This window comes from Podarcis liolepis (genome assembly GCF_965112155.1).
Source record: "Podarcis liolepis genome assembly, chromosome: 7".
Taxonomy (NCBI): Eukaryota; Metazoa; Chordata; class Lepidosauria; order Squamata; family Lacertidae; genus Podarcis; species Podarcis liolepis.
The window spans coordinates 68356382-68369891 of NC_139561.1; the positions used below are offsets into that span (position 1 = coordinate 68356382).

The following is a 13510-nucleotide window of genomic DNA, read 5'->3' on the forward strand; positions in this document are numbered from 1 at the left end:
TGTACGCTGCTCTGGTTCGCCAGAAGCGGCTTAGTCATGCTGGCCACATGACCTGGAAGCTGTCTGCGGACAAATGCCAGCTCCCTCAGCCAATAAAGCGAGATGAGCGCCGCAACCCCAGAGTCGGCCACGACTGGACTTAATGGTCAGGGTCCCTTTACCTTTACCTAGTGTCGGTAGCTCTGAAGCCAAGAGATGCCCCTTGAGGAGCCAAGATTGGGCCTGGGCCTGGGCCTTCAGCTACTGACCCACACAGCAGCAAAAAGCCCTGGATGTTTAAGAAAGGAGAACAAAGCTTTAATCACCCTCTAGTTTAAAACGCAATGATGGGGCAGGCCCAGCCCTGAGTGGTGTCTGAGTATTGTTTTGGGCGATTCTCCAGAAGCAGGTTTTGAAATGCTCAAGAGGAAGAGGTGCATTTGGGGTGGGGAGAAAAACAATGTAACAGTTTGTGGGGGTTTATGCAACGGCTCTCAGACACTGATTGCGCCAGCTTACTGATGCAGCAAGCCCTTTCGACTATTGTGGAGTGAGCACAGTTGCTGTTTGGGTTGCAGGGATGACTTGCACTGAACTGAGCCCTTCACAGACACACCCTTTGAGGAAACGCCGCCAGAGCACCTTTCCATCACAGGGATCAAGGGAGTTGCTAAACGCAGCGATCGTCGCCAGCTTGGATGGCTTTAAAAGGGAATGAGGTGAACTCACGGAGGATAAGGCTTTCAGTGACTACAAGCCATCATGGCTCTGCTCTACCTCAAAGGTGGACTTTGCTCTTTCAAATTTCAGCGGCACCCTGCGTGAGGCCAAAATTTGCCCACCCGCAGCCCGGTCTCTCATCTTCTGTTCTGCTCAATGCACTACTTCACAGTTGCGACACCCTGTGGCGCCCCCTAGGCTCAGCACTCAGTGCAGCAGAACCGGTTATGCTGTCCTAAACCCCTCTCTGTCCACCTCCACAGTCTACCAGCAGCACTGCATGAGCCTGGTGACAGGTGCCTGGTGACAGGTGCTGCATGAGACTGGCTTTGGGGAGAGGTGACATTTCCAATGCTGCTTGCAAAACAAATGGGAAACCAGGGCCCAGTTTGTTCTCAATATGGCATAAAGCCTGGGGCTGGGAGAAAAAAGGCAGCCCCACCCATTTTAGCCTATGGTTGTGCCCACTGCCACCTTGCATCCCACTACGCAGACACACAAATCCTGCCCCCCCCAGGTCATGTGTCCCTCAGTGTTGCCCAGCCCTGGGTTAAATGTGTTGTGTTGGAAACACAAAGCAGAGATGACTCTGTGTGTGACACAGGGATAATTCTGCAAGTTCTAGCCAGTCTGGGAGTTAGCTGTCAATGAAGAAGAATAAGAATTTGAAGCCAGAAATTGATTGAGATCTGAAAGTTGGAGGAGATGGGAGGAAAAGGTTGTTTGGAGGAGTTTCCCCCCTGACCTAGGAAAGACAAGCCCCATATTCTGTTCAGGTTGTTAGCGGTAAAATGTGACCAGTTTCTTTTCTCCTTGAACTCTGTCTGCTTTCTTCCAGTCACTCTGCTAGCAAAAGAGGTGTCCGAATGGTCATAGTCATGGCTCAGTGGAACAGCAACTGTTCCAAATGCAGAAGGTTCCAGGCCCAACCCCTGTGGTTGCCAGAGAAGGCTGGAAGAGGAACCCTGGCCTGAAACACTGGAGAGCAACTGTTGCTAGTCACTGCTGAGCTGGATAGAGCCATGCTGGACTAAGTATAAAGCAGCACCCTAGTAAGCTAAAAATGAGGGAGAGAGGCAAGAGGGAAAATGTGTGAGCAGCCATCAGTGGAATAGGGTGAGGGAACTGTTGCCAGGACCATTGGTTGCTGTAGTTTTGCTTGTTTGTCTTGCGACAGAATCGTTTATATCATTTTGCAATTTCTGTATGGAGGAAACTCACCCTAGGCTGGAGGTTGTACCACTGAGGACTCGTGTTGCTCCAGTCCCAGGAATTCAATGCAATCTCCACTTCTCCCATGAAGAGGTTTCGGCTCAAGGCATCGTGATGCCAGACAGAGAGGTTCAGGATCCGGCCCTGCAGGTCAGCTTTCTCAATCTTGTACTGCAAAGCCAGGAATGTTGCAGGAGTGCAGGAAGAGGAGAGAAGCAAGAAAAGGGAGAACAAAACAAAACAATGGGAACTAGCCTAAGCAACCCTTCTGCAAGTTAAGTTCGTAAGATGTAGTCCTGTCGCCTGGGGCAATCAAGCCCTCTTTTGTCCCGGGGTAGTCTGGATACTTAAAGAGTGGTATCCTATTCCCTGTCTAGCATTCCCTTCTCCAGGCTACACATGCCCAGTTCCTTCAACCCATCCTCACAGGACTCTCTTCCCATACCCCACTGACTGTCTTCCTTGAAGTCCTCTGAACCCTTTCCAGTTCACCCAGGCCCATGCAGACCTTGTCTGAGGGTCAGGGCAGGAGTCCCCCGTTGGCTGGGAAAAACAGGGCATTCTTGGCATGACAATGTAAGTCCAGCAGGCAAGGTCCCCCTGCCAGCTTAGCCCTCCAAGGCCAAGGGCAAGTGTACCTGGCTTCCCCTCTCTCTGCATGGGCCTGAATTCATCCATATCCTCCTTAAAGTGCTCTCACACCACTAGGAGCTACAACCCTCACCTTAAGGGTCTCGTTGAAGATGGGATCTAGGCTCCTCTTCTTGACAGCAGTTTTTCTCTTACTGTGATTGGATTTGTCAGGAAGGAGGTAGGACTTGACGTACCTGGGAGGAAGAGGGTGGATCAGCGATGTAAATGCTACTTTGGTGTGCCAGCCAGGCTAATTTGTACATGCAATCACTCATGCTCCATCCAGACAAGCAAGTGGTATCATCAGACATTCCAGCCAGGCAAAAACTCTTGGGGCGCAAAGCAGGGCCGGGGAGAGGTGTGGTTTGGGGAGAGGGCCAAACAGAAAGGACTTGAGGGCCCCATTTGTCCCCTGGGTTTGGTGTTCCCTGCACCTGCTCTAAAAACCCACCTGCAATAGTTGTGCTGCTTGGATAGACCAAGGGAGTTGCACAGAAGCTGACAAGTGACAGCTAAGAGCAAGCAGAGGTTGGATGGTGATCTGTCATGGATGTTTAAGCTGAGATTCCTGCATTGTAGGGGGTTGGACTAGATGACCCTTGGGGTCCCTTCCAACTCTGCAATTCTAAGCCCCCCAACCCCAAACCTACGGATCTGATCGCTGCTTCTTGGCTTCAGCCAAGTCTCGGCACTGGATGACTTGGATATGCAGCGCCTTCTTCCTGGAGTCATATTGCAGGGAGAACTGGATGCAGCCGCGGACGTCCACGTTTCCAATGTCGTTGTCACTGAACACGCTCATCATGCTGCCACTCATCTGCAACAAAGCAGGCGGGATCAGGGTCAAAACAAGAAGAGGCAGGATCCAAACAGAGAGCATGGATGAGGGACAGGAGATCCGGGATGAGCCCAGAGCTCTCCATAATGAGCCTTCACAAGCGAAAATGAAAGAGAACATGTAAAAGTGCTCATTATTCCCAAGTGTACCCTGTGCAAAGGAATCCTGCTCTTGGTTGCAATAAATTACTTTGCCACTCGCTAAGAAACAAAAGGGGGAAAATCCTTGGTGTGAGCAGAGGGGAAATGCAAATCTGACTTCTGAAACTAGAAATCAATTCATCTAAGCCTGATGGGCCTTGGGAGCCAATTCATTTTCTGTAGCCTTAATGGCAATTTTAAGGGTTTCCACAGGGATTTCTGAAATAAAACTTTTTCTATTCACCAATCAGATGCCTACCGACAACCTTCCTTTAAAAGGGTGCATAGCTCAGTCGGCAGAGCATGAGACTCTTAATCTCTGGGTCGTGGGTTTGAGCCCCACGCTGCACAAAAGATTCCTGCATCGCAGGGGGTTTGACTAGATGACCCTTATGGCCCCTTCCAACTCTATAGTTCTGTGATTCTATGGTTTTCTTTGTACAGTTTTGTCTCCTTCTACCCTCACTGCCCCCCTTTTTTCTAATCTGTGCTTTGCTTTTACTTCCAAAAGAGAGGGTCCTCCTGGAGACTAGCAATGGACAGAATTACCTCTTGGTTTTTCCTCAATTTATGTATTTTTCCAATCTTAAATTCAGTGTGCCCCATTTCCACATCAGTCTGCATTTTTTTTAAAGTCCATGTGAAAAATGCCAAGCATACACATTCGTCCAAGAAATTTCCCCTAATGTAATGTATTTGTGTGTGTCATTTTCATTGATTCACTTTTGCACACGCTTCCCAATTGTATGAACTGTGAGGTTGGTGGGGAGGAAAATGAATGGGGGGACGTTTGTCTGGAACTGGCTGGGAAAGATGATGAGTGGTGGGAGGCTCCAACTGAGAAACCCCCTAGGGAAGCCATGGAGGAAGAAGGCTCAGACCCAGGGGACTGGTGGCGGGACACAGAAGACAGATCAGAGGAGAGAGGAAGCTGGGAGGTGGAAGACACAGGAGGCTTGAGTGAAGAAGAAGACCCAGAGGCAGGGAGCCCTCCAAGGACAGGACTGGGTGCAGAGGGACACAATTTGAGTTCAGAATCTGAAGGAGAGGACAAGGAGGGGCAACAGTTTCACAGTTGCCCAGTCCCTCTGCATTGAGTTCCCCTTGTCCCTTGACTCCAAGGTCACACAGAACTTTACACATAGCTGAACAGAAAGCAAGAAAAGCCTGGGGTGGGGTGGGCGGAGCTCCTACCCACCAGAATTTGTGTCTGCTTGGAAGACATCCGGAAAAGGTTTAGAACAGGGGTCGGCAAGGCTTACTGGGCATGGGGCCAGATCACTTCCGCAGAGATCCTCTGTGGGCCCAACCAGCGGAAATCGTGTCTGCGCATGTCTGTGGCGCCGGAAACTACTTCTGCGCATGCCCAGACGCTGAAAATCATGCCTGCGCAGAAGCAATTTCTGGTGTCTGGGCATGCGCAGAAGCTGTTTCCAGAGCCGCGGAAGAAAGTCCCTGCACTGCATTGCGCCGGTTTAGTGCAGCGCAGAGGGACTCGCCGAGCAGGCAGCTCGGTTTGGGGGCAGCTCATGGACTGGTTAAGTGATCCTCATGGGCTGCTTCCAGCCCATGGGCCTTAGGTTGCCGACCTCTGGTTTAGGAGGAGGAGGAGGTGTCAAGAGCCAGTCTTGGCAATGTCTTCACTGAGGGCAGCTTCACCTGAGTGATATCTGTGGTATACTAATTTCCTGAATAAAACAGCTGACTTTACTTTGAGTCTCCCTTCTGACCTGTTGATGAACCTGCTCCCCTGATAGCCCCCTGACAGATTGCAAAGTGAAAGTTGATATATTTTCTCTTCCATTCCCCATGCTATAAAGCTGCCCCCGTCACTGAGCCACTGCTCCTTCCACCCCTCCCCAGTCACATACTGTGGATGAGCTTAGACTGGAAAACGAGGAACTGGTGCTCATCAGTTTATTCCGGGAACCCACTGCATTGTTCTTTGGAGGTGATGTATCCAAAGTGCTTTCCTGGCCATTTTCAAGACTCTCGTTGCTCTAAGGATGTAAAAGACAAGGTAGGTAACAGCTCAGTTGGGAGAGCATGAGACTCTTCACCTCAGGGACATGCGTTTGAGCCCCACATTGCAGGGGGTTGGACTAGATGACCCTTGGAGTCCCTTCCAACTCTCTGATTCTAGGAAAACAATTAGGAAAACGGGAGCTTATCCTCACAACCTTCCTACAACGTAGCACCTATGAATAACAGGACAATTTCTGGACTTTTGAGTTGCAGGACCCCACTGAGTAAGAGAGCTACTCAAATACCAATGCTGCAGGCAGAGCTGAGCTTTCCGTGCTGCAGGAGTGATTTTTTTAAACAACAATAGCAACCCTCAACTCTTCCAATGGAGGGTAAATGATGGACAGGTTGTACCCGATTTTCCAGATTGGGAATTAAGGTAGAGAAAACTCTATAATTATATGATGACATAAACATAAACAAAACAGCCACTCAATTTCTCCATGACAGAACATAAATCTTAACCCAGTCTCAAGTCCCATGCACTAGGACACACAATAGTTTTTACTTGGCTTGTGTTTACTCAGGCCTCTATTTAGAGTACACAGTGCTCACATCAAGGGTGGGTAGCCAGTGGCTCTCTAGATAGTGCTGGACTACAACTCCCATCATTCCTGGACACCAGCTTTGCAGGATGAGGCTGAAGGGAGCTGTAGTCCAGTGTTTCCCAACCACTGTTCCGTGGCACACTAGTGTGCCGCGAGATGTTGCCTGGTGTGCCGCGGGAAAAATTTAAAAAATCTAAAGATTTTTTTTAAAAAGTCAAATTTTTGATTGGGGCGCCATCACTAGATGACCCCTGGGGTTCCCTCCCTCCCTCCCGCTCTGCACCTCCCTCCTCCTCCTCCTCCTCCTCCGGGGAGGCCCTTCCTGGCTCTCGGCCAAGGCTTGCCGGCTGCCACTCACTCACTCGCTCGCCCACCCGTCCCTCCATCCCTGCACCCGGCCTCTCCCCCTCCGTCCCCGGCGCGGGGGCTGCCGGGATCCGTAGTCCCCTCACCCTTGGGCTCCGCGCCCGCGTGGGGTGCGCGAACTACGTTTCCCAGCATGGCCTGGCGGGCCGGGCGTTTTGTTTGAAGCGCTCTTCTCCCGGCCATGGAATGAGCGCAGCGGCCGGGTGGGCAGGGGCTCTTCCGCGCAGACCCCGCGCAGCCTGCCTGCGCCCCCGCGGAGATCGGGCGGCAGGATGGAGCCCGGGGATCCCCGCGGAGGCGGAGCAGCGGAGGCTGCCCCCCAGGTAGGGCTGCGTCGGGGGGGGGGGTTATTTTTGCAATGCTGCATCCGCGCCGGAGGGGACGCATCGGACCGCGGGGAGACCCCTTGGCGGGCGTGCAAGGCAATGCTTGCGTGCAGGCGTTGCATGGAGTGCAGTGCAATGCAATGGCAACGCGGCACCCTGCATGCATGCATGCAACTTCCACCGGCGCTCCGGACTTGACAGGTGAGGGGGGTCCCCAGTGGGCGGCAGAGAGAGCCGGGAGGGCGAAGGGGAGCTGGGGGGGAGCAGCGCTGCTCCCCGAGCCGAGCCCGGGGGAAACTTCGGCGTCGTTGCGCCGGGTGTTGGAAGCGGAGGCTGGCGGGGGCCCCTCGCCTGCAAAACCTGGTCGCCTCGCATATATTTCGTGCATTGCATTCATCGCCCGCTTTCTCCTCCAAGGAGCTCCCGGGGGCGCGCGTGGTTCTCCCCATGTTATCCTCGCAACAACAGCCCTGCGAGGTGGGTCAGGCGAGTGGCCCAAGGGAGCACCCAGGGATTGTCCTGGCCAGGTGGGGTGATTTGAACCCTGCTCTCTGCCCAGTCTTCGTCCTCATTTAGCCCCCACATGTGCATGACTGTGCATGACTGAGGTTTCCCCCCCTCGTCTATGCTATGGTGTGAGTCTGTGCTGTTAATTAATGGGGTTCTGCCTTCGGAGAAGATGAGCCAGCCCTCAAGGAGGTGATTATGTAATTTGTTAGCAATTCATGTCCCTCCCGGCGTGACGCTGCGCGCTGACGTCACGGGGCTGTAATGGTGGTGTGCCTCGAGATTTTTTTCATGAAACAAGTGTGCCTTTGCCCAAAAAAGGTTGGGAAACACTGCTGTAGTCTAACAACATATGGAGGGCTGCGGGTTGCCCACCCCTGGTCCAGAGGGAAGATGTTATTCACTTGCCTAGCAACACCTCATACCTGCATGGTGACCATGATGGCTGGCACACTGCTGTTCTGCTGCTCCTCTTCTCCAGTCTCTGAGCTGAGGCTACTAAACGAGTCGCTTCTCTCTGCATTAAAGGATAGGGGCATTAGGGGAGGGACGGAAACTCAGTTCTGTGCAAGATTGAAATAGAGCAAATACATAGCAGGGCATTGGGCTTCCAAGCCTCCAAAGAGCTTCAGAAACACCGTCTTCTTGCTATCCTTGCAACAACCCAATAGGCGACTCCCATAATGCTGATGAAGGACTGAGGCCAAGAGGCTGTGGCGTTATAAAGCCACTTCACCATGAATGGTCTGTGGTGAAATTCGAACCAGGGTCTTCCTGATGGGTGGCTCAGCCAGCCATGATGCTGTACAAGGCAGTAAATTGCTTGGGAACCTCAGCTTTACTGTGCTGCATGTCACACACACCTTTCAGCCGCCGCTAAGGAAGGCAGAACTGAATTAAAGTGTGCTGCAACCTGCCCTGGGACTTCGGAAATTACCATCTCAATAGTAGTCCAGTTTGCTTAACCTCTGCTTTTTCTCATGCATGCACACACACTAATATGTGGGTGGCATTCAACTATGTGTTACTCAGGGTAGACCCACCATAATGAATGAACATGGCAAAGTTAGGCCCATGAATTTCAATGGGTCTACTCTTGAGTAAAATGTAATCGAATACCACCCTGTGTGTGGTGCTGTTGTTGATGCTGTTATTTTACCTGGCTTGTTTTCAGGCATCTGCTCTGGGGACTGGATCACATCTTGCAAAGTCAAGTCAGCCATCTAAAAAGAAAGAGAGAGAGAGAGAGAGAGAGAGAGAGAGAGAGAGAGAGCGCAAGCTGGGTTTAATGACTACAAATGGTCTGATAATAGGAAATGTATTTGGATTCTTCTCTGCATATGCAAACAGCATCAATTACTGTCACCCATCCCTCCAGAAAGCAGATCTGTGACCCTCATGCCAAAGGAGCACAGATAATGAAAGCACCTCAGACCTCCCAGGCAACCAATCTGTAGGTGAAAAACATAAAAACAGCAACAACAACTGCTGCCTTCTGCATTCAGAGTAATGCAAACAAAGACCAGCCTCCTTCTCCCTGTAGGTTTTAGGAAGCCTGGTTCTCAAAATGAGGAACTGGGTTGTTGCTGTTTTTAAAGCATGTTCATTTTGAAGTTTCATTCAGGGAGCCAAATCTGTGCCTTGACATTTCCAGGAGCACCGACAGCTGGTGTCATTCTGTTGCCTGCTCCCCACTGACCTATTGGCAGGGTCAGGATGAGCTGGCATCATCAGACATCTACCAAGGCCCAGCCCCTGCAGGGGAGCCCTTTGCCAATCCCTGGAAATCCTTTCATAGAATGAACAGAGCACGGAGATGGAAGAATGCCACCCCCCCCACCCACCCCGCTTGTGCTTGTGCTCTTCCTTTGGGCGGCTGCGTGGGTGGGACACACAGAGAGAGGGCAAGAAAAGAGGCAGCGATGATGACGGCAGCCAAGAGGAGGCGAGCCGACTTAGAGAGGGAGCACAGGCATTTTTGCCCAAGCGTCCCTCCCTATGCTGCTGCCCACCTACAAAGCGAACAAACCCTGGAGACCTCATTGCACATCAGATTTAAGAGCCTGGTCACAACCACACCATATAATTAAAGCACACAGCTCCTTGGAGGGCTCGTTTAATTTCACTGCACACAGATGGTGTAGTGACAATAAAAGTTTATTACTATTATTATTATTAAAAAAACCTTTGGTTTTTTGTTAAGGAGGCTGAAAGCTGTTAGGAGACCCCTATCCCCCTCGAATAGCTACAATTCCTAGAGGCAATCCCTCTTTCCATGAGACTCTGAGAATTGTAGCCCAGCGAGGGGAATAGGGTTGTCTCCTAAAACTCTCAGCACAAACGGCAATGCCCTGGATACTTTGGGGGAAGCTATGACTGTTAATGGGTAATAAAGGTAAAGGGTAAAGGGACCCCTGACCATTAGGTCCAGTCATGACCGACTCTGGGGTTGCAGCGCTCATCTCGCTTTACTGGCCGAGGGAGCTTCCGGGTCATGTGGCCAGCATGACTAAGCCGCTTCTGGTGAACCAGAGCAGCGCACGGAAACGCCGTTTACTTTCCCGCCGGAGCGGTACCTATTTATCTACTTGCACTTTGACGTGCTTTCGAACTGGTAGGTTGGCAGGAGCAGGGACTGAGCAACGGGAGCTCACCCCGTCGCGGGGATTCGAACCGCTGACCTTCTGATCGGCAAGTCCTAGACTTTGTGGTTTAACCCACAGCGCCACCCGCGTCCCTTTAATGGGTAATAAGAGCGCTTTAAATATGTGGCCAAGGTATGGGCTAAGATTCAGCCACCTTCTGAACATAGAAGGGGAAATTTGGGCAGGGGGCACCACCGTGACCTATTCCTCAGCCTGAAAAATGTGCAGGGCCAGTCCAGGAGGCGGGCATGCCCCCCCCCAATCTTCAAAAGCCTTCTGCAAGCTATCAGGTCATGCATTTCCCTCCCATCCTGCTCCCTGCAGCCTGAAAGGCAAGGAGGGGCAGAAAGAGAGAGTGAAGCAGTGGCAGAAGGAGGGAAAACAGATCCCACCCCTTTTTTGGCTCTGGCTCTGACCACAGATAATTATTTATACACACACACAACAGATAAGATAGATTTACTGTTTGGAAAGCTCAAGTTGGCCTTTATCTCAAGCAGAAACCGCTGAGCTTGTGTCTAACCAACAGCAGAGACCGCAGTTCAGTGGCGGCGACACACTTGCATGCAGGAAGCCCCGGGTTTAGCACCCGTCATCTCTTGCTAAAATGCTAAGACAAAAGGCCAGGGAGCACAACAGAACTTGGGAGACCCGCTGCCAGTCAGAGTAGACCATGCTGTGCCAAACAGACCATCGGTCTGACTCAAGTGGCGCACACACGTTCAAAAGCTTGTTTTATTTTTCCTCACAAAGAATCCTGGGAACTACAATCTGTTAAGAGTGCCGGGAACTGCAGGACTGTGAAGAGTAAACTACAATTTCCAGTAAAGTGGTACCTCTGGATACATACTTAATTCATTCCGGTGGTCTGTTCTTAACCTAAAACCGTTCTTAACCTGAGGTACCACTTTAGTTAATGGGGCCTCATGTTGCCACCGGAGCATGATTTCTGTTCTCATCCTGAGGTAAAGTTCTTAACCCGAGGTACTACTTCCGGGTTTGCGGAGTCTGTAACCCGAAGTGTTTGTAACCCGAGGTGTTTGTAACCCGAGGTACTACTGCATTCCTGCTGAGGCAGCGGGCAGAGAATGTGTTTCAAATAGGCTTTAAAGGTCTGGCTTTCAAGAGCTGCTAGACAAGCTAGTTATCTCCTGCCTCCAGACAGCATGCCAGTCGCTGGGGAACACAGGTGGGAGAGGACTATTGTGGAAAAGTAGACAGGCCTTTGGTGCGACACAGTATGACTCTCCTTTGGTTCAAAATGTGCTAGGTGCTGCTCCAGGACTTTTGTTTTGAAACACAAGCCCCAATATCAAAACCCACTTGGAATGTTAGATGCCCTTCCATAAATGGGAGATGAGGAGAAGGCTTGTTGCCTTGTGGGCAGAAGGGTCCCAGGTTCAATCTCCGGCATCTGCAGGGCTGGAAAAGACTCGTGGGGTCGTATCCAACTAAACTGAAATCAGAGTAGACCCATTGGGATTAGCGGACCTAAATTAATCTTGCCCATTAATTTCAATTGATCTACCCCAAACGGGACTAACCTTTTGGTCTGAAAACCTGGGCAGCTGCTGCCAATCAGTGCAGGCAATACTGAACTAGAAGGACCAGTGGTGTAAGGCAGCTTTCTATAGTCCGATTCCCCGCCTGCCTCGAATAGGTTTTGTTATCACAGTGAAGCTCACCCCACCAGCCAAGTGAACTCACCTGAGTCTCTTTCGACATGGATGGCTGAGGATCTGTCTCACTTGGGAGCCTATGAAGAAACAGAGAGATTTTCCCTCTTTAGGTGAAAGCTCTCTGGTTCATAAAATTATTTTCTTCTTTCTCCAAGGAGCAAGTTCTGCATCCACCTCATACGTTTGAAGCACAGACCCGAAAAATCCTAGGATCTGTAGTTTGTTAACATTGCTGGAAACTGTAGCTCTTTGAGGGGTAAAGTACAGTTCCCAATACTCTTAACCACGAATAAAAATACATTCAAATATAAACACATTTACACATATAAAAGGATGCTGATAATTCACTTCGGAGTCGTGAAGATCTTTGGTGAGCCTCTAAGCCCCAATGCCAATCTCAGCTAATGCTCACTGACTTTCTGATGAACTTAGACCACAGCCTTATCACAAACACATTCCGCTAGTGCAGAAAGGAGATAAAGACATGTACTCAGTCTTTGGTTTGCTAAACTCCATATTTCTTTGCAGGAATCTGCCTCCTGCTTACATACAGGCAAACAGCAGTCACTGTTGCCCTCTTCTTTTGCCCAGCAATTTGGCTAAACAATGCAATTCTAAATATGCCTACTCAGAAGCAAGTCCTATTGAGGCTTATTCACAGGTAAATTGGTTTAGGATTGCAGCCTCATCTTTGTAGCTACAAGATTCTATTAAGCCAGTGGTCCCAAATTCCCCCATCTGTCCCCATGGACAACCTGAAAATTATTTAGCGGACCACTTAATGATTCTTCTGCCTGTTGTAGATGTGCTGTGCTAGATGCTGCATGATTTCCGACTGTATTTTTATTGCTTCCTTTATTCCTTATATACTGCATGTTATTGCATTACAGTTCAAATTCCACAGAATGCATATTGTAAAACATAAAATACGATGTAAGAAATAAAAGAAGCAACACAAATAGAATTAAAAATCAATATGAACCTTTGATGAGATGCAGGCGTTAACTCCTGTCTTCAATCTCAAATCCACAGACATGCCATGGACCACCTGAATGAAGCACTGGTGGTCCACACACCAGTTTTGGAACACCTGTGTTAAATCATGGAGATGTTGGCCCATCCAGATAATGCCTCTGACATCATCCCCAGCCAGCAGGGCCAAAAATCAGGAGTGATGGGAACTGTAATCCACCAACACCTGGAGGGCCAGAGGTTCCCCAGTCCTGTGCTAAAACACTGCCTCCTTTAAAAATATTTATCTTCTTTATCCATCTTGGTTATTTAGGGTTAAATGGTACGCTATGCTAACTGCTTGGCTATCAGACACATCAGGATATTTTAAAAAGGTAACCCTAGGTGCAAAAGCCCCTCCAATTTTCATCAGGACCACAGCCAGTAGGGAGGGGTGGTATAACCAGTGCTATTTCTTTCTAGAAAAAGAGGTGCCAAAAATTACCATGAACACCTCCCTTGTTCTCTTAGAATGGCCATGCCGCCCACCTGAGAGGTGCCAGAACTGAGTTCCAGTGAGTTCCATAAAGTATAACCCTTCTTCCCCAGCTGTGATCTTGACTAAAAATCACCGCTATGCTGCAATTTGCCTTAAACAAAGCTGCTCTCATTATTTAATACCAAGGATTTGATTTTTTCCCCCTCTATGACCCAGACATGACTGGTAGCCCGGCAGTTCACATAAGATGTCGTTTGGCCCTCAGCTGATGCTATTCATCCTAAGAACAGTCACCAGCTTTTAGTAGTAGTAGTAGTAGTAGTAGTAATAATAATAATAATTTTTTTCTCCCCTCCCATCTGGCTGGGTTTCCCCAGCCATTCTGGGCGGCTTCCAGCACAATATTAAAATACAGTAATGCCTCAAACATTAAAAGCTTCCC

At 50.0% G+C, this 13510-nt stretch overlaps 1 protein-coding gene across 8 annotated transcripts in view; it reads right to left on the bottom strand.

Moving 5' to 3' along the window:
• Positions 1-13510, bottom strand: part of SYTL1 (synaptotagmin like 1) — a 55642-nt gene that overhangs the window by 6220 nt on the left and 35912 nt on the right. For all 8 annotated transcript variants that reach the window (XM_083512181.1, XM_083512184.1, XM_083512182.1 and 5 more), the window contains 7 exons: positions 11647-11695; positions 8454-8517; positions 7720-7811; positions 5394-5522; positions 3195-3361; positions 2636-2738; positions 1921-2082 (listed from right to left, as the gene is read on the bottom strand). In XM_083512181.1, coding sequence (XP_083368307.1) covers positions 1921-2082; positions 2636-2738; positions 3195-3361; positions 5394-5522; positions 7720-7811; positions 8454-8517; positions 11647-11695 — 766 coding nt within the window. The remainder of the gene's footprint in view (positions 1-1920; positions 2083-2635; positions 2739-3194; positions 3362-5393; positions 5523-7719; positions 7812-8453; positions 8518-11646; positions 11696-13510) is intronic.